Consider the following 27,708-nt stretch of genomic DNA (forward strand, 5'->3'; position numbering starts at 1 on the left):
AGCCTGGGGGCCCTGGGCTCCTTCCCAAGCCTCGGCAGGCCTGCCAAGTTGTGGGGAAACGACAGGAGGCAATGACTCCTTACTTCCTTCACAAAACTCCCAGAACAGGCAGCAACAGTGGGCTTCCCGCTCTTAGCCCCATGGCTCAGCAAGGGCTGGCGGCTCTCCCAGGGTGGAGCCACGTGTCTTGAGGGTCAGGGGTGGGTCAGGGCTCAGGCCTTGAAAGGCAGAGGGGCCTCACCACATTCTGCCTGAGAGCTGGGAAGTGGGGCCTGACTGGACTGCACTGCAGGCAGCCAGCTTCCCCTCCTGCCACTCAAGTGAGAGATGGCAGCGAGTGGCCACGGGCGAGGGGTCATGGGTCTCAGACTGCCAGGCTGGAGCTCGGCTTACTGAGTCCTCCTCCTGGGCCAGTTACACCAGGACCTCTCTGTGCACGGTGACAGCCAGCCTGCCAGCAGAGGGGCCACCTCACAGGAGAGGGCAACAGCAAGGCGGGGTGTGCTCTGCACAGCTGGGAGGCTCAGTAATGGGCTCCATGCGGCCCAAGCTGCAGACCCAGAGGCCTCACCTGGATGGCAGGCACAAGGGTGAAGTAGCCAATGAGGACGATGCCCAGCTCTGTGGCCATGTTCTTCATGATGGACCAGCTCTCGCTGCTCAGGCCTGCGGGGGACAATGGGGCCATGGGGCAACACATAACCTCTGTCTACCGCATGTGGGCCAATAGCTGCATGGCCCACAAGACAGCCGCCCACCAAAGTGCCCCAACCCTAAGGACCCTGCTATGGGCACAGCTCTACAGGGAAGAGGGGCCTGGAGGTCCAGAGGAGAGCTCCGACCATCTGAGGAAGGGAGAAGCGGGGTGCTGGCTTGAGCAAACCCAGGAGAGCCACATGCACCCAGACCGGCATGTCCAGCCTCACACGTGGCAGAGGGCTCGAGGGACAGGAGAGCCGGATATGTCCTACCTCAGCCCCTCCCGGGCCCCAGGCCACCACACAGTCACACATTTAAAGCTCTGAGCGCCTAGTGGGCAGCGGCCGTTTCCCCTGGTCTCCTCGGAACCCCATGTCTAGTGCAGGGCCTGGCCTCTCACACAGGCTCACAAAGCTTTGCTGAGTGAAGGAACAGCCTGCCTCTGGCCCTGTTCCCACAGACACGGGCTGAGGTAGAAGAGGAAGAGGAGATTGAGTTCAGACCTCCGGGCCCAGGCTCTTTCCCCACTTTCCCCAGAACCCAGCTCCCCAGTTCCTGCCACTAAGGCCACATGGGTCTTTCCTGGCAGTTGTGGAGGTGTCTCTGAGCTGACCGGCTCCAGGGGCCTGGGCCTCATGTGATAGAGTAGGGCAGGAAAAGACCAGCTGCCAGCTGGACAAAGGGCCAAACACATGAGCCCACAGCAGAGGCGGTTTGTGGTCTTACTGACACGTGGACCTGGACAAAACAGGGCCCTGGGCTCCATGACCACACAGGGCTCACGCCAACAAGTGGGCGTGTTAGTGGAGGCCGGGGCGAGGGAGGCTCCTGGGATCCCTGTTCCCTCGGCAGGAGGAGGTTCAGCACAACCCCTGCCGCCATGCCCCCGAGTCCCCTCCTGCTACCTTGGGCGATGCGCAGCTTCACCTCGAGGTCCACCGGGGTGGAGACGACGGACTTGGTGAGCACCAGCACGTTCTCGAGCCCGATGACCACAACCAGGTAGGGGAAGATCTCCCTGGGGACAGAGTGGGGGCGGGGGGAGGAGGGTGCTGAGGGAGCCCCCAACACACGGCTGCTCCTCAGCAGGCCTGGCTCTTGGGGGCCTGCGAAGTCTGGCCCACAGTGGGGGCTGCCAAGCACCTCCCACATGACAGGACTGGAACCCCACCCTCCAGGAGGCCTCTGTCTACACGGCTTGCAGCTTTCAGGCCAGCTTCCAAGTTGTGCCGAGGAGCCAGCCATCATCCTGCTCTCCATCTGTCTAGCACCAAGGGAAGAGGCCCCCACTGCCCAGCTGCCAGAGCACAGCTCCCTGGCCCTTCCCACACCACACCATCAGCCAGAGGAGACCCCACCGCAGCATGCTGGGCCAGGCCAGGCCATCAGGACTAAACGGAAGGGGATGAGGCCAGCCTGAAGCCCTACTCGCCTCTGAAGAGAAGCTGCGTGTGGAGAAGGGTGATCGTTTCTAGAGAAAACTCCCCTAGCTCTCTCAGACCCCAGGCTCCCACTCCCTGACTAGGGAACACCGGGCTCTGGGATCTCTGCTGGGGTGGCGAGGGGAGGGGCTCTGAGGAGGCAGAGCAGACAGCTATCGTGGAGGGCTGATTAGCACCATCAGGTCTAGGAAAGGAAGCGAGCGTTCTACAAACAAGGTAAGGAAGAAGAAATGCAAGATCACTGTTCCTGGGAGCAGCCTGACAAGCCAAGGCAGGGCACAGGCCAGTTGGCCATGATCACTAACAGGCCGGCGGGGTCCAGGGCAGGACCATGTTTCTGAGAGAAACGGAAGGGAAGCAAATGATGGGAAGGTGACAAGTCAGAGTGTGCTTACGGCCTGTGTCTTTTAGAAAGCTTACTCCAAAGGGACCCACCAGGCAATTTAAATGTTTTAATATTGAGCAAGGAAGATACATACTGTGTCTACGTTATACTCATCTATGGCTTAAGCTGTCGAGAAGCAATGTGCACATGTATTTAAAATATATAAGTACATGGTTGGATGGCATCACTGACTCAATCGACACAAGTTTGAGCAAACTCTGGGAGACAGTGAAGGACAGGGAAACCTGACGTGATGCAGTCCATGGGGTCGAAAAAGTTAGACACAACTCAGCAACTTAACAAAAACAACTCACACATCTATATACCCTCAGACACAAAGACACACATAATACATACCCACATATATGCATAAACACATACATACACACATATAAATACTTACCCCCATATACACACATGGAAATACACACATGGAAATACACACATGAATATACACATGCGTACACACGCCTATGGATGTATTATATGTAAATATACACATGGTTTGTATATACATATGTATGATCATAAGCCAGGTAACTCAAAGAAGAAAAAACACATACCTCTTAAGTGTCAAAATAACCATGTGAAAATATGGGGTTACAGCAAGTGTCCAGCACAGGGCAGGCCAAGCACCCAGAGGTGCACGATGCTCCGGCCTGCGGGCCCACCCTGCCACCCAGGGGAGCCTGCGGGGACCTACCCGCCATTGAGGGTGGGCGTCAGGCCGAAGAGTGTGCAGAGCCCCACAGACATGAGCAGTGAGCTGAGCACCGTGACCACGGCAGCCAGAGCCAGGCCCCACTTGGACTTGACCATGTCGATCTTGCCTGGAGGGCAGAGAGCGCATCAGGGAAGCCTCTCCCCAGAGCCTGGCTCACCGGGCCCTGTATCCTGAGAGCTGGGAGGGGGCGTGCCTGACGGTCGAGGAAGGGAAGGCCCTGGTTTGCGCAGAGAACGTGGACCCTTCCCAGTCTTGGGGCACGGTGTCCTTGGAAACCTTCCCAGGAAGGGACTTTTTGTGAGTAGTGGGAGGAGCCCTGGACCTACCCAAGCCCCTCAGGCCCCGCTGGGGGATGAAGCCCCAGCTTTGGTGACCAGCTGGCACATTCTACATCTCTGCCTGGGCCCCTGAAGAGACAGGGAAGGAGTGATCTGGAAATGCCCTATTAGCTGGGAGAAAGCCCCGGCCTCCATGCTGTGGACCTACGTGTGGAGAAGTAGATGTAGGCAAACAGGATGATGTAGGTGGTCACCAGGGGGATGAGCTCAGCGATGCCAATCTCCTCCTTGAAGTGCACATGGACCAGGCTCTCTGCCCTGAGGCTGCAGTTGGGGCTGGGGTGCAGGAGCATCAGGCGGGCCCGCAGGCTGCCCAGGAACCTGGGTGGGGGTGGGAGATGGCCTGTCCCTCTCTGTCCGGGGGACAAAGGCAATCCCTGAAGGAAGGTCTGCTGGGGATTCCCTCCTTGTGGTGTCTAACCTTCCCTCCAGTCTTGAAGGGGTTGGCCCAGCTGTCTCAGAGCGCCCCTGAGCACCCCACTCCCAATTTATCACTGCGCTCTGACTGCCACAGGCCCGGAACAGCCCATCGGGGGCCCCCTCCGTGCCCTCGTCCCTTGGGGAACTGTCTGCTGCACTCTCCCAAGTCACATGGGGCTCTGCAGTCACCAGCTGGGGACCCCCACCAGAGGCTCCAGAGAGACCATGGAGGCACCAGGACCCTGAGCTTGCCAGGCCTGCCTTTCCCCCCGTTCTTAGCCAGCTGTCAGGTGGGGCCCCTCAAGTGTGAGCAGATAGCACCCTGAGGGACATGAACATTTCAGCAGAAGGCCTGAGAACTCCGAGCTCCCGGGGGCACTGTGGACACTCCAAACGGAAAAGCTGCCCACCATGCCACAGCCCGGCCTTACTTGGCGTGGTAGTGCTGGAAGACCAGGGTGATGGTGTATGAGACCAGCCGCTTCCTGGTGTACAGGCTCACCCCGCTGTACTTCCCAGGGACGCCGAACAGCAGGTCTGCAGAGGGCAATAGGTGATGACAAAGGAGCGGCAGCTACGTAGAGACACCGAGGACCCCTCTCTACCCCACCCTGAGAAACTCGGGGTAACCACAGATCTGCCGGAGCAGCCTCTGAAGAGGACGTGGTGACTGACAGGCCCCCGACGGCTCTCAAGGGACTGCCCCAGCACCTTTGAGTGTGGCCGAGGTCTGCAGGGTTTTGGGCTCGTGCTGGTGGATGGTCCTGATGATGTCGGGGTCTGCGTGGAAGCGCTCCCTGTCATTCTGCCAGAAGTTCCCCGGGGACAGCAGCAGGCATCCATGCTCGGGCAGAAGGTTGCGGAGCTTCCTGAGGCCTGGCAGCAGGTCAGTCACCTGCAGGCACACGTCCTCCAGGCTCCTGGTCCCGGAGCTGTGCAGGGGATAGGACGAGGTGCTGCCGAGTCTGCCAACCCCGCGTGTGAAGCTCCCAGATGCCTGGTGTCTCAAAGGGCCGAGGACAAGGGCAGCCGGGGAAGTTCTTCCAGGAGCTCAGCCACCACGCTGGGAGGCAGCCTGACCTTCCAAGTGCAGGTGGAGCCCCAAAGCCCAGCCCCTCCAAGGAGAGGTGTGCTTGAGAGTGAACACAGCTCCCTCACTAGAACCCCTGCAGTTCGGCAGGCAGAGGAGGCAGGATGAAAACCAGGGGCTGTGTGTGGTCCAAGCCCTCAGCTAAACTCAACTAGCACTGAGGCAGCCTGCAGGGCAGCACGCCCTAGAGAAGCACTGTTGGGCTGGGACTCCTGGAGGGGACCTCTGAGCACAGCTGGCTTCTCATCAGCTTGGCCACCATGACACTCGCAACTCACAGGCACTGGGCAGTGAGCCCTCAGGACCACCAGTCAACCGGGTCTCGGAGAGCCTATCCCAGGGTCAGCCCAGTGGACCCGTCTGTGTGAGGCCTGGGGACGAAGCTCAGGGCTCTCCCTGGGCTATGGGCACAGGTCTGAGGGGAACACAGCTGCAGTGGACCCACTGCGTGCTGCGAAAGGCGAAGCGAGCTCACCCACCCTCTTAGTCTCGCGGAGCTGGCCAGCTCAGTGGATTTATGTTGAGGGCTGCGCCCCACCTTAGGTGCGGAGCTGGGTCAGGGAGGCTGGGTCCCGGCATGGATACCTGTCTTTCAGCAAGTGGTTCCGAATCTCCTCCACCAGCTGGAATGCCCTCGAGAGAGGTGAGCGGAACACATCTACTGCTAGGAGGTTCTTGTGCCAGGGAGACACGGAAGACTTCACAAATATCTGCTGGATATAAGCCACCGGGGGCCCCACGTACTGCGGAAGAGATGGGGGATGGTAGAAAGGTCAGTATTCATGCTGGGAAAATCCCGTGGACAGAGAAGCCAGGTGGGCTATACAGTCCATGGGGCTGCAAAGAGTCGGACACGACTGAGGGATTAAACCACCACCAGAAATGTAGCTCAGCACAAGAGGGAGAAACACGGCCGGTCCTGGGTAAGGACTGACTGAGCACCTAGTATGGGCAAAGCCATGCAGCCCTTCAAACACGAAGATGCCCAGGGACTTCCACGGCAGCCCAGTGGTTAAGACTCTGAGCTTCCACAGCCAGGAACTTGGGTTGGATCCCTGGTCAGGAAATGGATCACACATGCCACGAGTAAAGATCCCACATACCCACAAAGATGGAAGATCCCGCGTGCCACCATTCAGACCGGGTGCAGCAAAGTAAGTATTAAAAAAAAAAAAAAAGACTCTGTTCTTCCACCGCAAGGGGTATGGGTTCCACTCCTGGTCAGGGAACTAAGATCCCACATGCTGCATGGTGTGACCAAAAATAATTTTTTTTTTTTACAATGAAGACGTTCACGAGGGCCTTCTCACCACCGAATAAACCACTTTCCTACATATTTCTCAACAGAACAGCGACCACAGGCCATTAACTGAGTCTGGCACCTGTTTTACTAAATAAAGTTTTCCTGGAACAGAGCCACGGCCACCCCATTCCACACTGTTCCGCTTTCACACAACGGGAGGTGAGAGTTCACAACAGGCAGAGTGACCCTCAAAGCCTGCCCAAGACCTGTATTACCCAGCCCTTGACGCCAAACACCCGAGGACCTGCCAAGAGGCCACAAGCTCCCCAAGGGTAGAACCTATTGTGCTGACCCTGGTTTTGCCACTTGCAGGTCAGTGGATTTTGAGCTCAGCAGATCCAGTTTTAAATCTCTGCTCTCCAAAGTGTGTGGCTTTGGAAATAACTTTGATGTCTCTGGATTTCAGTTTCCTCAGTGTGACATGGGGCTAATGACATTCACACTGCAGCATCACTAAGATGCGTGTACACACACACACACACACAGTGCACACAGAGGCTAAGTGTCCATGGACGTGTAGGCAAGCACAGGTGTGGCTTGCACAGGTGTCCTCTCACTGGCTGGCACGACTCTCCTATGAGAAGCAAAATGACTCCAGGTCTCAGAACTTGAGCAGGATGGTGTGAGGATTCATACTCAGATCTCACTGAAACACCACACTTCCCTCACTAGAACCTGCCATTATATCCTTAAAGGCACTTAAGTGACAAAGTGACACACACGTAAAAGGCAAGGAATGACTCTCGGTGGATGTGTCGAGGAGCAGCCCCCAAACAAGACTGGACTGGCTGTGGCAGGGTTATGGCCGGGAGGAGCTGCGCGGGGGCCACAGGTGGGGAGGGGTAGTGGCGGGGGTGGGAGGGGTGGTCAGGCGGCGGGGAGGGGTAGTAGGGGGGCAGGAGGGGTAGTGGGGGGCAGGGAGGGGTAGTGGGGGGCGGGAGAGGGGGGGTGGAAGGGGTGGGTGGGGGGCGGGAGGCAGGAGCAGCCCAGACGGCACCGGCACTGGGGCACCCTGCTGGGAGTGACAGAAATCACAGAGCAAGGAGGGGGCCGGGATGACGCCTGACTGAACTGTCTGGATTTTAACCAGGTGACGAAGAAAAGCCCCGACTGTCTCAGAGGGAAGGGTGACCTTACAAAGCAGTGCTCCAGGGACCACTAAAGTTAGGCCATCATCCACCCGGGACAGGGAAGGCCAACCTGCAGCCCTGAGGTGCTGTGAGGTGCCGGCTGGAGGGAGCCAGGCCTGGTCGGGGATTGGGGGACGTCCCAACACCTGTGCGGCCGTCAGGAATTCTGAAGGGTAGGTGTGAGCAGAGAACGCCATCCACCAGCAATGACGCTGTGCTCCAGCATGAGCACGGGCCAAGATACTGATCACACAAAGCACCCCAGGCACCACCTGAGCCTTGGTGAAGTGTGCACTTCTGACAGGCGCTGGGGACAGAAGCCTCACCGCTTAGCCTCCTGCACGGACCAGGCCCAGCGGACAATGCCAGGAGGTGCAGAGGGACCTGCACAGAACGGACGCCACCGGAGCTCCTCGACTCGACACAGCTCGCAGCTCCACAGGAGAGCGACACTGGGGTGAGCACCCCCCAGCATCTCCGCGAAGGACACGGCATGGCACCCAGGGACAGCTGGCCCTGTAGCACCGCCAGACTCTGTTCCTAGTGGGCACGAGGCTGTGACCGCAGAGACCACCTCCTCCACCCCCCACCCCGAGGCCCAACTGAAGCTTCAGTTTCCAAGGAGGACTGCTCCCTGGCCCTCCAGTCCAAACCCAGCCCCTGCCAGGTCTCCACTTCAGCAGAGCAACAAAGAACATACTTCAGAACCAGAGCTCTCGATCACGGCTCTTGGGAAGGCCCCAGGAGTTCTGTGAGCACCACATTTCTTCTCAGATTTCTTCTCAGAAGTGTGTCTACTATCATCACCTCGTCATCGTTAGAGGAGAGGATCCACGGCTTTCAGATTGCACAGAATCTGAACCCCCTCGGCCATGCAGGCCTCTCTCTTCTTTGACCTTCCATCCGCTCTGGTAAACCCCCCTGCTCGTCTGCTCTCACTCCTCAGCAAGTGAGGCTCACCAGGCAAAACCACAGAGAGGACAGCCTACGCTCAGCCGTGCGCTTCGCCTGGCTGGCCCTCTGTCTGCAGGCCGGCCCTCACTCGCCCTCCCGACTTCCAGCTGAACTCTCCAAGCGGCTATCCCACATCCGCCCAGCTCTTTCAGGATCTTGGGTCAGTCCAGCATGTCTGTATCAAACTCATCGTCCAGTGTATGTGCCCTCAACTCCCCTCTTCCAGGCATCCAAACTCTCTTATGGTGGTTTATCTAACAGGCAGGAGCTTAACTCCCGTCATTCATTCCCTGTCCCACTCCCTGTCTTGGTTGGGGTTCCCCCAGCAGCAAATCCTGGACACACGATGTCCTCTTGAGGTGGTGGGAACACGGGGAAGGGAGCAGGGACAGGGCAGGGCAAGGAAGGCCACCACCACAGGTGGGCTGCTGAGCAAGTGACCCTTGTGGATGACAGTTTAGCTGAGTTACCCCACATAAAGGATGACGGCTGAGGTTACACACCAAGTCCTCCTACAGTTACAGGTTAAGGGCAGCTCCTAGGGGATGTGAACTCTCCGGCACCTTAGGCCTTCCGTGCCAGAGATCTTTGACAAATGAGATGCGGATGCTGGTGGCTGGCAGGCACCAACATGGGAGCAGAAGAGGTAGGCAGGACCTACCACTCACTGCCGGGCCTTACCATAAGCCCTGCTTGAAACTCAAGTAAGACACAGACATGGAAGCCTACGACATGGAAACAGACGACACAAGGTATCCTAAGTGGGTGATGGAGAGCGCCTAAGGGCCAGTGGACTCCAGGTGCCTCTGGGAACAGAGGGAGGGGCCCTCACAGGTGGGGGCTTCTAGCGTGGCCCCCAATAAGCCCCACTTCCTCATGCTCATGCCCAAGGGTAATTCCCCTGGAGAGTGGGCTGGACCTGGTGACTTGCTTCTGAGAAACAGAATATAACAAAATGATGAGCTCTTTATTTCTGAGATTGGGCTATAAAAGACTATTACTCTTAAGGCCATAGCACAAAAAGGCAAACACCACATGATTCCACTGATATGAGGTGCCTAAAGGAGTCAAATTCAGAATGTCAGAAAGCAGAAAGATGGTTATCAGGGGTTGGAGAAGGGGGAATACAGTTATTGTTTAACTGGTGCAGAGTTTCTGTTTTATGAGATGAAGCATTATAGAGAAGAACAGTGGTTATGGTTGTACAATGTGAATGCATTTAATACCACTGAACTGTACACTTAAATATAGTTGAGAGAGGGAATTCCCTGGTGGTCCAGTGGTTAGGACTTGGTGTCTTTCCTGCCACGATTTGTTTTAAATGGAAGGAAAAAACATCCTGACTCTTCCACAGCCCCGTCCTTACAGCCACCACTCTGGTGACGTCAGCCGCATTGTGAGACGCTCCAAAAAGGTCCACAAGGCACGGAACTGAGGGGATTTCCATCCAGCACACAGTGAGGGACCAGGGGCCACAGCCCCAGCCTGCAGGGGGCGTGCTTCCCTCACTGACACGGATGCAGGCTCTGAGACAAAACTGCAGCCTTCACAGCATGACTAAGAGACCCTGAGCTAGAGGACCCAGAGAAGAAAATCAGTCTCACAGAGATGACAAGAGTATGCCCAAGGCCACACAGCAGCAGAGGCAGGATTCAAGCCTGGGGCTGCCCAATTCCCAGTCTGTGAGTCCTACATGCCAGGGTGGTTCTGAACCATGCGGGTCCCATGGAGAACAGGGCACAGAAGCAAAGGCCCAGCACAGCAGTGCCGGAGGGGAGCTGAGGTCCTAGGGCCCGCGGGGTCTCAGCTGCCACTGTCTCAGCATGAGAGCCCTGACCTGGGCTCCTCGGAAACCTCGCATTCAGGCTTAGGCTGCCACCACCCACGCTGCAGGGCTGGCCTGAAAGCCCAGGCACCCAGGCGGACTGGCAGGCAAGGTCTGGCATGAGGGTCAGGTTTCCATGATGATCCAGTCTAGCAGGGCCAAGCCAGAGCAGGACATCTTAGGCTTGTTGTTGCTTTAAACACAATCCCTGGGCCTCCCTGGTGGTCCAGTGGTAAAGAATCCGCCCGTCGATGGACACAGGTTTGATCCCTGGTCTGAGAAGATCCCATGTGTGGTGGAGCAGTTAAGCCCGTGGACCACGTCTATTTAGCGTGTGCTCTAAAGCCCGGGAGCCCTAGGGTGCTGAAACCCGCGCACCCTAGCTCTGCAACAAGAGAGGCCACTGCAATGAGAGGCCCATGCACGGCAACTGGAGAAAAGCCAGCGCAGCAACAAAGACACAACACAGCCAAAAATAAAGAAAATTAAGAAGAAATAAGCTTCTTTAAAAACACATACTCACACACACTCACTCACTCACTCACTCACTCACTCACTCACTCACTCAGTCCTTCACTTTCAGAGAAAGCATCCTAGAGCTCCAGGCCCGCTGCGTTTGCGCTGACATAACCAGGGGCCCCTGACAGCACTCCCACCGCTCAGCTCCTGGAGGACAGGCAGGGAATGGCTGTGGGGGGCGGCACAGGGGCCATGCTGGGGTTCACATTCTAGCTCCACCCCCAGCTGTGTGCCTCAGACAAGGGTCTCTGCGCTGCCAGGCCTCAGCCCCAGGCTTACTGAGGGAAACGGGGACAGACCTTCAGAACTCGGCAGATCACTGTGCGGACCGAACAACACAACGCCAGCAACCAGCCAGTGAGCCAGGTGGCCCGGTGCACGCCAGTCACACCTAGTGGCGTCGTTGTGTCCTGAAGCTCTTACAGGCAGCCTTGCGATCCCTGTAAAATGAAGCCCCCTTCGCCTCTCTGCCCCCTCACCCTCCTCCTAGGCACCATCATCCCCGTCTTCAGGTTTCTCGAAGACTGACCATCTTACCACCAATCTCACCAAGTCGCTGCCTCTAAGGGCTCAGCTTCCCACTGCCGAGGGGATTCATTTAAACTCCAGAGCCCAGGATTTAACTTGGTCCCAACTACCTGATCACCTATCAAGCTCCAAGAAGAAAGCCTCACTTCAGACTTCTGTCTCTTGGTGACAGATACGCAGAGCACGCCTGGTGCACTTGGAACCTCTGAGCACAGGACCCTCTGCCCTGCCCTCCACTCTGGCCAGATGTAAGCAAGGACAGTGGTGACAGCCAGACTCATTTACAGATGCCAGTGATGGGCCAGACACCAACCTGAATTTGCATCCTTTCACTTCATCCTGTGACAACTGTAATGCACATGTAACTATTATCCCCATTTTACGAATGTGGAAACTGAGGTATAGAGTCGTTACATAACCTGCCCAAAGTCCCACAGTTGAGAAACGGCAAGTCTTCACCCTTCCACTTTGCTCTGGTAAAAACACCCCTCCTCCCAGTGGGAACTGACCTCCCCACACCCCCACATGGGGGTGATCAGTGACTCCAACACATGCCAGGCCCAACCCAGGGCACAAGATGCCGGCAGAATTGATTAGAGTCCTTTCTGGAGGACACACACACACGAGGCCCAACCGCAGGGTGCAACCTCCATCCCAATGCAGGAACACGTCAATAAAAGGGGAGAAGGGGGCTACACAGAGAGATACCTCCAGCACACAGAAAGAATTATAACTCAGTAAAAGAAATCCATCACCCAGACACCTATGGGCACCTTATCTTTGACAAAGGAGGCAAGAATATATAAAGGAGAAATGACAGTCTCTTCAATAAGTGGTGTTGGGAAAACTGGACAGCCACCCGTAAAAGGATGAAACTATAACACTTCCTAATGCCATACACAAAGATAAAATGGATTACAGACCTAAATGTAACACCAGAAACTATAAAACCCTTAAGAGGAAATTTTAGGCAGAACACTCTTTGACATAAATCATAGCAAGATCTTCTATGACCCATGTCTTAGAATGATGGAAATAAAAACAAAAATAAATGGGATCTAATTAAACTTAAAAGCTTCTGCACAGCAAAGGAAACTATAGGCCATCATCAAAATACCTACAAACAATAAATGCTGGAGAGGATGTGGAGAAAAGGGGAACTTCTTGCACTGTTGATGGCAATATAAACTGATTCAGCCACTGTGGAGAACAGTATGGAACTTTTCTTTAAAAACTAAGACTAAAACTACCATATGACCCAAAAATCCCACTACTGGGCATACACTCTGAAAAAACCCTAACTGAAAATGACACACATACCCCAACGCTCACTGCGGCACTATTTACAATAGCCAGGACATGGAAGCCACCTAGATGTCCACTGACAGATGAATAAATAAAGAACTTGTGGTGAATATATACAGTGGAATATTACTCAGCCATAAAAAGGAACACATCTGAGTCAGTTCCAGTGAGGTGGATCAATCAAGGGCCTGTTATTCAGAGTGAAGTCAGAAAGAGAAAAACAAGTATCATATAGCAATGCACATATATGGAATCTAGAAAAATGGTACAGATGAACCCGTTTGTAGGGCAGCAACAGAGATGCATGGGAGATGAGTCACATATCTTACGAGTCACACTCATCTCCCATGCTAGTAAGGCTATGCTCAAAATCCTTCAAGGCAGGCTTCAGCATTATGTGAAATGAGAACTTCCATATTTGTAAGCTGGGTTTAGAAAGGCTGAGGAACCAGAGATCAAATTGCCAACATTCTCTGGATCATAGAGAAAGCAAGGGAATTCCAGAAAAATATTTACCTCTATGTTTAGAGGTAAACATTTAGTTTCATTGACTACACTAAAGCCTTTGACTGCATGGATTATAACAAACTGTGGAAAACTCTTAAAGAGATGAGAATACCAGACTATCTTACCTGTCTCCTGAGAAATCTGTATGCAGGTCAAGAAGCTACAGTCAGAACCTTGTATGGAACAACCGACTGGTTCAAGACTGAGAAAGGAGTATGACAAGGCTGTTTATATTGTCAACCTGTTTGTTTAAACTGTACACAGAGCACATCATTCAAAAAGCCACAGAGCACATCATTCAAAAAGGCAGGCTGAATGAGTTACAAGCTGGAATCAAGATTGCTGGGAGAAATATCAACAACCTCAGGTATGCAGATGATACTACTTTAACGGCAGAAAGCAAAGAGGAACTATAAAGAGCCTTTTGATAAGGGTGAAAGAGGAAAGTGAAAAAAGTTGGCTTAAAACTCAATATTAAAAAAGCACAGATCATGGCATCTGGTGCTATGACTTCATGGCAAACAGAAGGGGGAAAGGTGGAAGCAGGGACACATTTCCTCTTCTTGGGCTCTAAAATCAATAAGTGGATGGCCACCATGGGTCATAGAAGGTCTTGCTATGATTTATGGCAGAGTGTTCTGCCTAAGTTTTCCTCTTAAGGGTTTTACAGTTTCTGGTGTTACATTTAGGTCTGTAATCCATTTTGAGTTTATCTTTGTGTATGGCACCAGGAAGTGTTATAGTTTCATCCTTTTACGGGTGGCTGTCCAGTTTTCCCAACACCACTTATTGAAGTGGATGGTGACTGCAGCCATGAAATTAGAAGATGACTTCTTCTTGGCCGGGAAGTTATGACAAACCTGGACAGTGTGTTTAAAAGGAAAGATATCACTTCGCCAACAAAGGTCCATCTAGTCAAGGCTATGGCCTTTCCAGTAGCCACGTATGGATGTGAGAGCTGGACCATAAAGAAAGCACAGCACAGAAGAATTGATGCCTTCGAACTGTGGTACTAAAGACTCTTGAGCGTCCCTTGGACAGCAAGAAAATCAAACCAGTCATTGGAAGGACTGATGCTGAAGCTCCAATACTTTGGCCACCTGATGCAAAGAGCTAACTCAGTGGAAAAAACCCTGATCCTGGGAAACACTGAGGGCAAGACAGAGGGGGAGATGATTGGGTGGCATCACCGATTCAATAAACATGAACTTAGGGAAACCCTGCAAGATGGTAAGGGACAGGGAAGCCTGGTGTGCTGCAGTCCATGGGGTCACAAAGGGTCAGACGTGTCTTGGCAACTGAACAACAACAGAGATGCAGACATAGAGAACAGACTTACGGACACAGCAGGGGGGAAGGTGAAAGTGGGACGAATTGAGAGAGCACTGAAGCATTACCATATGTAAAACAGACAGGTAGTGGGAAACTGCTTTATAAAGCCCCGGGAGCTCAACAGAGCTCTGTAACAACCTAGAGGGGCAGGATGGGGGCTGGGAGGGAAGTTCATGAGGGAGGGGACACATGCCTACCTATGGCTGATTCATGTTGATGTATGGCAGAAACCAACACAACATTGTGAAGCAATTATCCTCCAATTAAAAATACATTTTTAAAAAGTAAAGCCTTCACATGGAAAGAACAGGGACATCACAGTTAATCCTGCAACAATTCTAAATATAAACTTTTCCTAAGGGGGGGTGAAAATCACTTAAGAGGCAAAAATGCCAGTTACAATTAAATATCCCTGAAAACTTATACCTGTCCATGTTCAACATGTTAGTTAAGAAGAATGATAAACTATTCTCTTGGTTCAAATTCCTTTCTAAGATACATTAAACAAGAAACAGGGAAAGTTTGTTAGAGAAAGTGCTAGCCTATAATCTTTTTGGAAATTTATCTTTTTTTTTTTTTCTTTTTGTAAAAGCAATGCAAGTCTATTGTAATACGCAACCTAAAAGTAAGTGTTGTTTGCATTTTAATGGATTTGATACTAGTTTTTTCCTGCGTACCAGGGCTTCCCTGGTTGCAATGCAGGAGACCTGGTTTTGATCCCTGGGTTGGGAAGATCCCCTGCAGTAGGAAATGGCAACCCACTCCAGAATTCTTGCCTGGAGAACTCAATGGACAGAGGAGCCTGGTGGGCTACAGTCCATGGGGTCACAGAGTCGGATATGATTGAGCAATTAATACTTTTTCTATGCATGTATTTTTTAAATAGTTGCTATAGTACATGTAGTGTTTTATCGTCGGCTTTTCTTACTTAATCTATTTTGTTGAGTTTAAAAATCTATTTAATGGGTACATTCAAGTATATGGGTATACTGCAGCCATGAAATTAAAAGACGCTTACTCCTTGGAAGAAAAGTTATGACCAACCTAGATAGTATATTCAAAAGCAGAGACATTACTTTGCCGACTAAGGTCCTTCTAGTCAAGGCTATGGTTTTTCCTGTGGTCATGTATAGATGTGAGAATTGGACTGTGAAGAAGGCTGAGCGCTGAAGAATTGATGCTTTTGAACTGTGTTGTTGGAGAAGACCCTTGAGAGTCCCTTGGACTGCAAGGAGATCCAACCAGTCCATTCTGAAGGAGATCAACCCTGGGATTTCTTTGGAAGGAATGATGCTGAAGCTGAAGCTCCAGTACTTTGGCCACCTCATGTGAATTGACTCACTGGAAAAGACTGATGCTGGGAGGGGTTGGGGGCAGGAGGAGAAGGAGACGACTGAGGATGAGATGGCTGGATGGCATCACTGACTCAATGGACGCGAGTCTGAGTGAACTCCGGGAGATGGTGATGGACAGGGAGGCCTGGTGTGCTGTGATTCATGGGGGTCACAAAGAGTCGGACACAACTGAGTGACTGAACTGAACTGATACTTTAGTTATTTCTCTATTTAAAGGATATCTAGATTATTGCACGTTTTCCATTATCAATATACTTCTTTGAATAGCTTTGCATATTAAAAAAAAATCCACACAACTCAGCTCAAAATGAGCAAAATACTGAAACACCCTTCTCGTCACAAAGGAAGATGTGCAAATACAACAAGACCTCAACAATATTCATCTGGAAAATGCAAATTTAAAACCACAACTAAGCACCTCCCTGATGGCCCTGCTGCTGCTGCTAAGTCGCTTCAGTCGTGTCTGACTCTGTGCGACACCATAGATGGCAGCCCACGAGGCTCCCCCGTCCCTGGGATTCTCCAGGCAAGAACACTGGAGTGGGTTGCCATTTCCTTCTCCAATGCATGAAAGTGAAAAGTGAAAGTGAAGTCGCTCAGTCATATCTGACTCCTCGAGACCCCATGAACTGCAGCCTACCAGGCTCCTCCGTCCATGGGATCTTCCAGGCAAGAGTACTGGAGTGGGTTGCCATTGCCTTCTCTGCCTGATGGCCCAGTGGTTAGGAATTCACCTGCCAATGCAGGAGACATGGGTTCAAACCCTGGTCCAGGAAGATTCCAGATGCTGCGAGGCAACAAAGCCCGTGCGGCTCAACTACTGAGTCTGAGAGCCACAACTACCAAAACCCGAGCACTCTAGGGCCTGTGCTCCACAACAAGAGCAGTCACCACAATGCGAAGCCCACATTCTGCACCTAGAAAGCAGCCTCCACTCGATGCAACTGGAGAAAGCCCACTCGCAGCAATGCAGACCCAGCACAACCAAAAATAAATAAAATTCTTAAAAAAGAAAGCCACAACTAAATTGTTCCATACTTCTGTAAAAAAGACTAAAAACAAAAAAACACAAAAAAAACCCTGATGGTACCAAGAACTTTAGAGCACAAAGACTGAACTTTACTGTACAGAAATTTTAAAAATGCTTTAGGAGGCTGACAGATGTGAAAAGAGTGACGCTTGACCTCTGTAGTCTTCCTTCTAAAACCCCACAAGCTGAGACTAGTCTAGAGAGATAGAAACAAATCCCCTCTTGAGGAACACTCCTCGAAACTGTCAAGGTCATCAAGAACAAGGCAAGTCTGAGAAACTATCACCAAGGCAAAGTAAGGAAACCAGATTTCCTCAGCTTGTCCCCATGTCCTTTCTCTCTCCTGAGATCCCATCCAGGATACCATGTTATATCCAGCTGTCCCGTCTTGTGAGGCTTCTCTTGGCTGGGACAGTTTCTTGGACTCTTTTTTTCTGATGACCTTGACAGTCATGAGGAGCGCTGGTCAGGACTGTGTAGACCACTCCTCACAGATTTGTCTGATGTTCTTCTCATGATCAGACTGGGATTATGGTGTTTGCGGAGAAGAACACAGAGATAAAGCACCCTTCTCGTCACACATCAAGGTACATACCATCAACCTGATTCACCACTGCTGATGGTGACCCCGAACACCGTGTTGAGAGCCACCTATCAGGGTTTTCACTGGAAAGCCACTCTCTCCTCCCCTTTCCACTTGGCACTCTGGAAGGAAGTCACTGTGCGCAGTCCACAATGAAGGAAGGGGGATTATATTCCACCTCTCTGAGGGCAGAGCGGCTACATAAATTCAGAATTTTTTGCTCAGATTTGTTTATTCTCCTCCACTTAATTATTCAATCATACGGGATCAGCTATGTATGTATTTTGCTGCAAAATGTATCTTCTTTTTCAGCACTGACCACTGGGAGCTCCTGGGGCTGGCTCCCTGTGCTGTTGACAAAAGAACCCACATCTCCATGTTCTCTTCCCAAGCACCCTGCGTCTCTTCCGGGGCAGTGAGGCTCCATGTGTCCCCACGATCATTCTGCCAGGTACACTGAAGACAAGGAATAAACGTGCTGAATAATAAAGCAATGGATGTGGAATGAAGGACATCACAGCTTCCTGCTGTGAGCAGCAGACGCTTGTGCTGTGCTGCCCAGGGCCTGCACTTCCTAATCTTCCTTTGGAAATAGCCTCTCTCACCCGCAGCGTGGTGATCAGGCCAACCAGCAGAGCACCTCCCTGCTCACAGGGTCTCGGGTAGGGGCAGGCAGATAATCTCATGCAGAGCCAAGCGGGCACTCACAGGGTTGAATCTGCTGTAGCCCCCATTAGGGAGAGGACACTGAGCTGACCCAGAGGGGGTACAGATGAGGGATGGACTCCTTCTGGGGCCTAACCCATGCTGTCCATTAGTAAGTCCTGCCTGTGGGTGAGCTCTATGATCCCAAAGTGCCCTCTCACTTCCCCAGGTTTGAGTTGAGTTTTCTGTCCCTTATAATTAAAGCAATCCTTACAAGTCCTGCATTGCTGACGTTTACTGTTACAACAGTCAATCCTGGTCAGGTAACTGACCACGGAGAGGCCTGACACCAGGTGACTGAGCCAGGGCCTACGTCTCTTTCTCAATCTTTCAGGGGCTGGGGACCCCAGTGAGAAAGAGAAACCCTCAAGCTATTTTGTACCCCCACACTATCATCATCCCAGGCCAAAAGAGGACATCAAGGAAGTGGAAAGGGCTCACAAACAAGTGAACCCCTGCCCTTGGATAGACCCCTAACTGTACCATCAGGCCCACTGAACTCTACTAGTCACAAAACACTCACAAACGCAGACTACCCCACTGTGACCAGGAACCATTAACTCCATTATGTGGTAAAACCCTATCAAGAGGTTAATGGAGGGACTTTCCTCATGGTCCAATGGTTAAGAATTCGCCTTCCAATGCAGGGGACGCGGTTTCGATCCCTGGTTGAGGAACTAAGACCCCACACGATGCTGGGCAATTGAGCCTGTGCACTGCTACTAGAGAGAACCCCGCATGCTGCAATGAAGACCCAGCGGAGCCATTAATAAATACTTTTTTTTTTTAAGAGAGAGTAAAGGAGACAAAAAGCTTGATCCCACAGTGAGCAAAGTGTCAAGCTGAGACATGAAGCTATGAACTGGTTTCCGCCTCATCAGCTCGCCCTAACCTTCGTGGCTGAATACCACTGAGCCCGTGTTCTGCACTTCCTCTTGAAACCATGTGCAGTCATAACACACACCTATCTAACCAGATCTCTACTTTAGCAACATTAGAGCAAAGCTGACATCAAGTTACCCGGCTGCTACATTACCCGGAAAGGCAACAGGAAGGAATGTGCAATCACTGGCACAGAGTGGGTGGGAGAGGAGGAGCTGTGTGCCCTGAGCTGGGCTCTGCTCCTCAACAACAGACTCAGCAAGCCCAGCACCAACCCACAGGACCAGGGCCCAGCACGCGAGGGAAGAACATGTCATCCACAGCTGGCAGGTATAAGCCAGCAGGACGAGCTCATCATTTCCTGTAAGGTTTCCAAATAATGAGTCCAGAGTTCCCGCAAGTTACATCCCGCAGCCCAGACCCTCACCTGGAGGTTTTGCATTCCTATAGGTTTTCTTCCTGTTTTGCATTCATGCTTGGCTCAGAGACAGCTGGCTGAGGAGAGCACGATTCAGAAGTAGCAGCTGGCTTCAGGTCAGGAGATCTGGAGTTCTAACCCAGTGGTGACCCCATGACAACTAAACTGAAACTGAGTCACACTGTCATTCCCAGCTTCCTCAATTGCAAAACAGGTAAACAAGCAGAACCTGCACACTTTACCTGACTGCACTGTGAGGATAAAACAGCACCTATCAGATTTGAAAAAGCTAAGTGCTCACTGCTAATATTAAATGGTGATGGGACTCAGAAGATAAAACATTCTCCAAGGATACTTAGTAGTTCCCGCAACCACTTGGGCTCAAGGAGGAGGTCCTGTTCGCCAGGGCACTGCCTGGACTGAGCACCCACAGTATGGACCCAGACCCAGCCGGCCGCAGCTACGGCAACCACAATCCAGCTTTTCTAGGAGAGTCCCCTTCCTTCCATGTCGTTCAGCGCTTCCTTTCAAAACAGGAATGTGTGACTGGCTGTACTGTTAAATGTAAGCTAAACATTTTCAGCGCCTTTATAAAGTGGTTCAACTGTTAAGCATTCGCCCATCAGAAGCTGACCACCCTCCCTCCACACAGAACCCCTGCCACGGCCAATCCGCACCCAATGCCCAGAGCACTCCTCAGGACACGCTGAGCACCTACCCACTCTGGCTGCTCACTGGGCTCTCCAGGCTTGTGGTCAGAGGTCAGAGGTGGGGGTAAGTAATCTTTCACAGGAGTGGTGAATTCCACGGGTCCTGTTCCTGGCAAGGGCAGCTTCAGCAGTGGGTAGCTGGGATGGACAAAAAGGAGAGAAGAGTGTCAGGACATAATGGCAGGTAGAATCCATGCTGAGATAACAGTGACACGGGAATCACTGCAGCTGCACTCACCTCCTGTGCCTGAACTGCACAAGTGTACAAAACACTAGTCATCAAACTTCAGGGCTACAAGGAAACACAGGAGCCTCTAAATTAGAATTTTCAAGCTCCTTTTCGGTCCCAGGAAACCCAATTCATAAACTACTTAATGAAATAGATTACTGGCTGAAAATGTCCAGAGATGTAATAAAGACAAGATGCTAAACAAACTTCTGGTCATATCAGACACATGTAACACAATGAGAAAAAACTGGGGAAGGACTTCCTCGGTGGCCTAGTAGTTAAGACTCCACGCTTGCACTGCAGGGGGCACAGGTTCGATCCCTGGTCAGGGAAGTTCCACACGCCAGGCAGTGTGGTCAAAAAAGAAAAACAAAAAAACAAGAGAACCAAAAATCCAGAAGGATCCTGATTCAGACTGCTGTGAAAATTGCTTTCGTTTAAAAGGACAGACCATAGGATTGTGTATAACACACTGAGGGTCTGGTTTACACCAGACCAAGCTGAACTAAAAACAGTGGATCCACCGCTGGCAAAGGAAAAAGCTTGGACTGACATCAAAAAGTTGGCAAATGCATGTGCTTTTGTTTCTGACTTCATTTCTTTAAAAAAAATTTTTTTTTTTTTTTTAGAACTTCCCTGGTGGGCCAATGATTAAGATTCTGAGCTTCCGGAGTCTGCAGTAAGCAGGTTCGATCCCTGGTCAAGGAAGTTATGCATGCCACATGTGGTCAAAAAAAAATTTTTTTTAACTGAGAATTAAGTTTTATATAATACAACGCACAAATCTTAAGCATACAGTGAGTGCAATGAATATTTACACATGCATACATCTGTGTACCCACTATGTAGATCAAGCTACAAAATATTTTTAGAACCTCAGAAGGTGGCCTTGTGTGCTAGTGAAGGGCATCATCTACCACAAACCACTATCAGAATTTCTATAATCACAAATCAGCTCTGTTTGTTTCCTCTGGCATATAACTGAAATCACCCATTCCACTGCGTACTCGTTTGTGACTGGCTGTTTCAACTTACATCCACCAGATTCATCCACATTGGTGCGGGCAGTTTCATATATACGCACTGTTTCATGCACACACACTATTCCACCAAGTGAACATATTACAGTGCATTTATCTATTCTAGTCCTGAGGAGGAACATTTGGCTGTTCCCAGCTGAAACTATTAAGAAGAGAAATTATGGAAATTTTTATGTATACACTCGTTCTTATGTAAGCACTTGTTTCTGTAAGGTATATCCCTTGAACGAAATGGCTGGGTTGTGGAGCATACACACGTTTAGCTTTGTGGAGGACACCAGATTTCCAAAGTACCTATTTGAATTTATGTTCCTGCTGGCGGTGCGATGGGAGTTTCAACTGCTCCACCTCTTGATCTTGTCAGTCCAATTAACTGGAACCAATTAAAGGAGGAGGTGCTGGTATAACTCTGTGGTTTCAATATATAGCAAACAATGTATGCTTATCTTTCATACGCTTATTGGCCACCTGGATAATTTGCACATATTTCCAATTTTCCTTCTTTTCTTGATTTTTAGTTTCATTCCACTGTCACTGGAAAAGATCCTCCGTAGGATTCCAGTCTTTCTAAATTTATTGAGACTTGTTGTGATCTAACACAGGGTCTAACTGTGATCTAACACATGTTCACTTGGGAAGAATGTGTACTAGTCTCGTTGATTTCAGGGTTGCTCAGGTCCTCCATTTTCCTTGTTGATTTTGTCTGGTTGTATCCATCACTGAAAGCAGAGACCCACTGTCACTGGAGAACTGTGTATTTCTCTTTACAATTCTGTCCATTTTTGCTTTATATATTTTAGGAGTCTGTCAGGTGTTAAGAGGCTTATAATCATTATATCCTCCTGTTATACTGAAGCATATATATAGTGTCAACATATCAATATAATCAATATATCATCAATATATAGTGTCCTCCTTCTTTGTCTCTAATAAACTTGTTAATGTTGTTTGATAATACTATAGCCACGTCAGCTCTCTTTTGGGTTATCATTTAGCATGGAATATCATTTTCCATCCTTTTCCTCGCAACTTCTTTGTGTTCTAATATCCAGAGTGTAGCGGATACCTACAGTGTCTCCTCAGGCACGACGATGGGACCTGCAGGCTACAACCACTGAGCCCCCACACTCTAGAACCCGTGCCCTGCAACAAGAAGAGAAGCTTGTGTGCCGCAACCCAGAGCCCAGGTGTCACAACAGAGACCCAGCGCAGGCAAGAACAGAGAGCACGCAGACACTTTTCTTAAATATACAAATTGTGCTGGCTTTTTGTGCTGTTGCACTGGGTCTTTGTTGCTACGCACAGGATTTCTCTAGTTGCAGCGAGCTGGGGCTACTCGTCTTTGCAATTCGCAGGCTTCTCAGCGCTGTTGCAGAGCACAGGCTCTAGGTCTGCGGGTCTCGGTAGTTGCAGCTCACAGGCTCAGCAGCTGGCTCGTGGGCCTAGCTGCTCCTTGGCATGTGGGATTTTCCCATGGCATTTGTGATCTTCCCGGACCTGCGTCTCCTGCATTGGCAGGCAGATTATTTTCTTTTCTTTTCTTTTCTATTTTAAATGTTTTATTTATAAAATTTTACCTCACATATAGAAGGAATTCTAAATAATAAACAATTAGGTAAAATGTTATAAAGATAATTTAATAATTATTTTTACTAGCAACAGATCCTTGGTCCCCGGTACTCCAAGGGATTATACTGGTAATCCAAGGCAATTTAAGCAATAAAGTAGGAATTCTGTATATAACTGGATCTGGATTTTTCAAATGTGTGGAGAGCCATAGAATTTTCAATGCTATTTTCATATATTTTCAATGGTATTTTTTTATTAGCAGTTATTAATCAGACCCTTAAGAAAAAAACTTTCCAAAAAAATAATCCTTGAAAATGGTTTAAATTTAAACCCATTAACTTCACATGGTCTCTATTTATTCATATATCTTTTAAATGTCAGACTATCAGGCTTCCTTCCTGAAGGGAGTATAACAGTGCCTGTATCAGAGAATAAAACTATTTATAAATATTTTTAAATTGTCTAAAATATAATTTTATATAAATGGTAATTAATTTGGGAAATCAAAAATTGATTATAATTAACTTGCAAATTATAGTATTACATTGAATACACTTTATGTTTTTGGCCTATAAAAAGAAAGATACAGGTTGCTGTACATCAGGAAGTCAAAAAAAATCAATGTAAATTAAGTTGAAGCTTGAGAGGTTAGCTCTGTTCAGAATCAGTGTTGATTTAAAAATTAATGCAAGTTTAAACAAACATGCTTTGCTTTATCAATATAACGTGCATAACACTAAGACAGCGTAAGGAATGCATTAAAAAAAAAAAACAAAAAGGTGCTTTTAGCCTGTGTGTGGACGTAAGAGGTGTGCACAGAAACACAGAAGCTGGACAGGGAAGTCTAGATTCTTTTAAAAATCAAATTGTCTTTTTAGTAGGAGAGTTTGATCCACTTACACTTAATGTGAATACCGACGGGGAAGGATTGACTTATGCCGTACAGCTATTTGTTTTCTGTTTGTCAAATGATTTTTGCTCATCAATTCCTCCATTGCTTTTTTTTTTTTTTTTTTAATAACAGGGAGGGGTTGATTTTTTTGTAGTGTGCCACTTCGATTGACTTCTACTTTCCTGTTCTATATATCTTAGAAGTTATTTTCTTAGTGGTTACCTTGAAAGTGAAAGTCACTCAGTTGTGTCCGACTCTGGGACCCCATGGACTATACAGTCCATGGAATTCTCCAGGCCAGAATACTGGAGCAGGTAGCTTTCCCTTCTCCAGGGGATCTTCCCAACCCAGGGATCAAACCCAGGTCTCCCACATTGCAGGTGAATTCTTTACCAGCTGAGCCATGAAGGAAGCCCATAGTTACATTGGGAGTTCTATTATTAACAACTTATAGGACTTCCTTGGTGGTTCAGTGGTTATTAAGAATCCACCGCTAATGCAAGGGACACGTGCTCAATCCTCGGTCCAGGAAGACTCCACATGCTGCAGGAACTGCTGAGCACACGCTCTGGAGTCTGCGAGCTGTAACTGCTGAGCGCACGTGCCGTAACCACTGAAGCCACGCGCCCTAGAGCCTGTGCTCTGTAACGAGAGAGCCCAGCAGGGAGAAGCCCACAGACAACAGCAAAGGCTCGGCACAGCCAAAAACTAAACAACAACAAAACCGTGTAACAATCTAGGCTGAAAAGTATTATTACAGAGGAGTTCAAAAGCAAATCTGGGCAGGCAGAAGAAAGGATCAGCAATCACGAAAATAAGACAACTGAAATTAAGCAGACTGAGAGCTTTGCATCCACAGTATACACTCTGACAGTACATCCTGGTCTTTCCCCTTTTATATTGTTACTGTCACAGATTACACTTTATACATTTCTTCTCATTAACATAGCTTTTACGTTACATTTAATACACATGACCTTTAAATCACACAAGACAAAGAAATTACAAACCAAACTAAAAGCACAGCAATACTGATCATCTTCGCTAGTGTTTATTTTCTCTTATGGTTCAACCTGTACGGCAGGTCCAGTGGTAACAAATCTCCTTCATTACTGAAGTTTTGCAGAAGATAGAACTCTTGGTTGAGTTTTTTCCTTTCAGGAGTTTAAATGCCTCCATGGTGAAAAAGCTGTCTTAAAAGTCAACATTTTAGCATCCAGTCCCATTAAGTCATGGCAAATAGATGGGGAAAAAATGGAAACAGTAAGAGATTTTATTTTGGGGGGCTCCAAAATCACTGCAGATGGTGACTGCAGCCATGAAATGAAAAGACGCTTGCCCCTTGGAAGAAAAGCTATGACCAACCTAGACAGCATATTACAAAGCAAAGACATTACTTTGCCAACAAAGGTCCGTCTAGCCAAAGCTATGGTTTTTCCGGTAGTCATGTATGGATGTGAGATTTGGACTGTAAAGAAGGCTGAGTGCCGAGGAATTGATGCTTTTGAACTATGGTGCTGGAGAAGACTCTTGAGTGTCCCGTGGACTGCAAGGAGATCAAAGTAGTCAATCCCAAAGGAAATCAGTCCTGAATATTCATTGGAAAGACTGATGCTGAAGCTGAAATTCCAATACTTTGGCCATTGACTGCAAAGAACTGACTCATTGGAAAAGACCCTGCTGCTGGGAAAGACCAAAGGCAGGAGGAGAAAGGGACAACAGAGGATGAGATGGTTGGATGGCATCACCGACTCAATGGACATGAGTCCTGAGCAAGCTCCAGGAGCTGCTGATGGACAGGGAAGACTGACATGCTTCAGTCCGTGGGGTTGTAAAGAGCTGGACAAGACTGAGTGACTGAACTCAATTGATGGTTTCTGAGAGGAAAATCAGCCATTAATCTATTGAAAATTCCTTTTATGTGAAGAGTTGCTTCTCTCTTGCTGCTTCCAAAAGCTAAGGTTCACCTGTTTGGAAGCAGGTATCAAGGGCTGTCTCTGGACTCAGCTAAGGTTCTGCTGGGAAAACTCTGCACAAGGGCTGGGCTGACCCCGGGGTGTAGAGAGGAGTTCCAGGGCCCAGAGCTAAGGCTGCTGGAGCTTTAGCTCTACTAGAAGATGAAGGCGGGCCATATGTTTTATTTATCTACATTCACTTTCCACACAGTAGCTGCTCAAAACACACTCACTAAACTGAAGGCAGCCTGTTTCTCAAGATTTGAAATATTTAAAACATCTGTGAATTCTAGGAGTTTAAACATTCCAGCAAGGAGATCAAACTAGTCAATCCTAAAGGAAATCAATACCCTGAATATTCACTGGAAGGACTGATGCTGAAGCTTCAATACTCTGGCCACCTGATCTGAAGAGCTGACTCACTGGAAGAGATCCTGATGCTGGGAAAGACTGAGGACAAGAGGCAAACGGGATGACAGAGGATGAGATGGTTAGATAGGATCCACTGACTCAATGAACACGAACTTGGGCAACCTCCGAGGGACAGTAGTAAAGAACCGGAAAGCTTGGCATGCTGCAGTCCATGGGGTCCCAAAGACTTGGACGTGACTTAGTGACTATACAAAAACAACAACAAAACATTCTAGCAGGAAAAAAAAGAAGGGCAGCAGACCCCAGAGCATCCACTTTCTTAGGATGAAATCTATTGGAAACAGCCACAGACCTTGAGATGCTTAAAATGGCTCATGGTCATTCTCCAACCTTGCCCTGGAGCCACATACAACTCCCCTTCTGCTTCTGAGGCTCTGCACCTGGCTGACCACTCTTGCCCCTTCTTCTTCAAGATAACTCAGTTTCAAGCCTCAGCTGCAGTATTCCTTCCACAGGAAGTCCTTCCACTCCCCCCAAAGTCCAGGTTATTAGGCCTCTCCTCCTGCTGCTGCTGCTGCTGTCGCTTCAGTCGTGTCCAACTCTGTGCAACTCCATAGACGGCAGCCCACCAGGCTCCGCCGTCCCTGGGACTCTCCAGGCAAGAACACTGGAGTGGGCTGCCATTTCCTTCTCCAACGCATGAAGGTGAAAAGTGTAAGTGAAGCCGCTCAGTTGTGTCTGACTCTTAGCGACCCCATGGACTGCAGCCCACCAGGCTCCTCCGTCCGTGGGATTTTCCAGGCAAGAGTACTGGAGTGGGGTGCCATTGCCTTCTCTGGCCTCTCCTCCTAGGAGCTCCCAAAGTGCCCCATACTCCTCCCAAAATGGTCCTTACCACTGACCAGGAATCTGCCTGTTTCTGTCTCTATAACAATGACGACAGCTTCTAACTCTCACTGAGCACCTGTGATGTGCCAAGTGCCTTCCATCTTTTTTCTCATTTAAACCTCACCACTGCCCAACGAGGCACGCAGAAGCTATATCTCCCCCAAGAAAGTGACAGAACCAGTATGTGAACACAGGCAGTCTGGGCCCAGAGTCCCCTCTCTTAACATCATGCTATACTACCTGGTATTACAGTTGTTTGTTTGTTTTTTTTTTTCCCAAAAATGACCATAAATTCCTTTTAATATAAGCCCAAGAAAAAGATTCTACAGAAATACAAAATGCAAGGTAATCATCACCATCCATGGCTACCAAATGTGAGACCAAAAGGAATGCTTGGAAGAAAAGTGTCGGGCAATTTTACAAGCAAAAGCACTCACTTTATCAAGGTCAGAAAAAAAAGACCAAAGACCGAAACTGGAGGTTTCTACCAGCACCCCCCATTGCTTCTGCAAACTTGTTTCACAGGCCAGATTCTGGCGTGGCTTACTCTGACCTTACAGCGGCACAGGGAAGGAACCC

The 27,708-nt window shown here is 49.6% G+C and overlaps 1 protein-coding gene across 5 annotated transcripts in view; it reads right to left on the bottom strand.

Moving 5' to 3' along the window:
• The window catches only part of LOC120868191 (SREBF chaperone), a 97,765-nt gene that overhangs the window by 7,640 nt on the left and 62,417 nt on the right, over window positions 1–27,708 (bottom strand). For all 5 annotated transcript variants that reach the window (XM_040246853.1, XM_040246856.1, XM_040246852.1 and 2 more), the window contains 8 exons: window positions 20,193–20,322; window positions 5,684–5,841; window positions 4,720–4,940; window positions 4,440–4,545; window positions 3,737–3,909; window positions 3,230–3,356; window positions 1,605–1,717; window positions 572–666 (listed from right to left, as the gene is read on the bottom strand). In XM_040246853.1, coding sequence (XP_040102787.1) covers window positions 572–666; window positions 1,605–1,717; window positions 3,230–3,356; window positions 3,737–3,909; window positions 4,440–4,545; window positions 4,720–4,940; window positions 5,684–5,841; window positions 20,193–20,322 — 1,123 coding nt within the window. The remainder of the gene's footprint in view (window positions 1–571; window positions 667–1,604; window positions 1,718–3,229; window positions 3,357–3,736; window positions 3,910–4,439; window positions 4,546–4,719; window positions 4,941–5,683; window positions 5,842–20,192; window positions 20,323–27,708) is intronic.

This window comes from Oryx dammah, unplaced genomic scaffold, assembly GCF_014754425.2.
Source record: "Oryx dammah isolate SB20612 unplaced genomic scaffold, SCBI_Odam_1.1 HiC_scaffold_9, whole genome shotgun sequence".
Taxonomy (NCBI): domain Eukaryota; kingdom Metazoa; phylum Chordata; class Mammalia; order Artiodactyla; family Bovidae; genus Oryx; species Oryx dammah.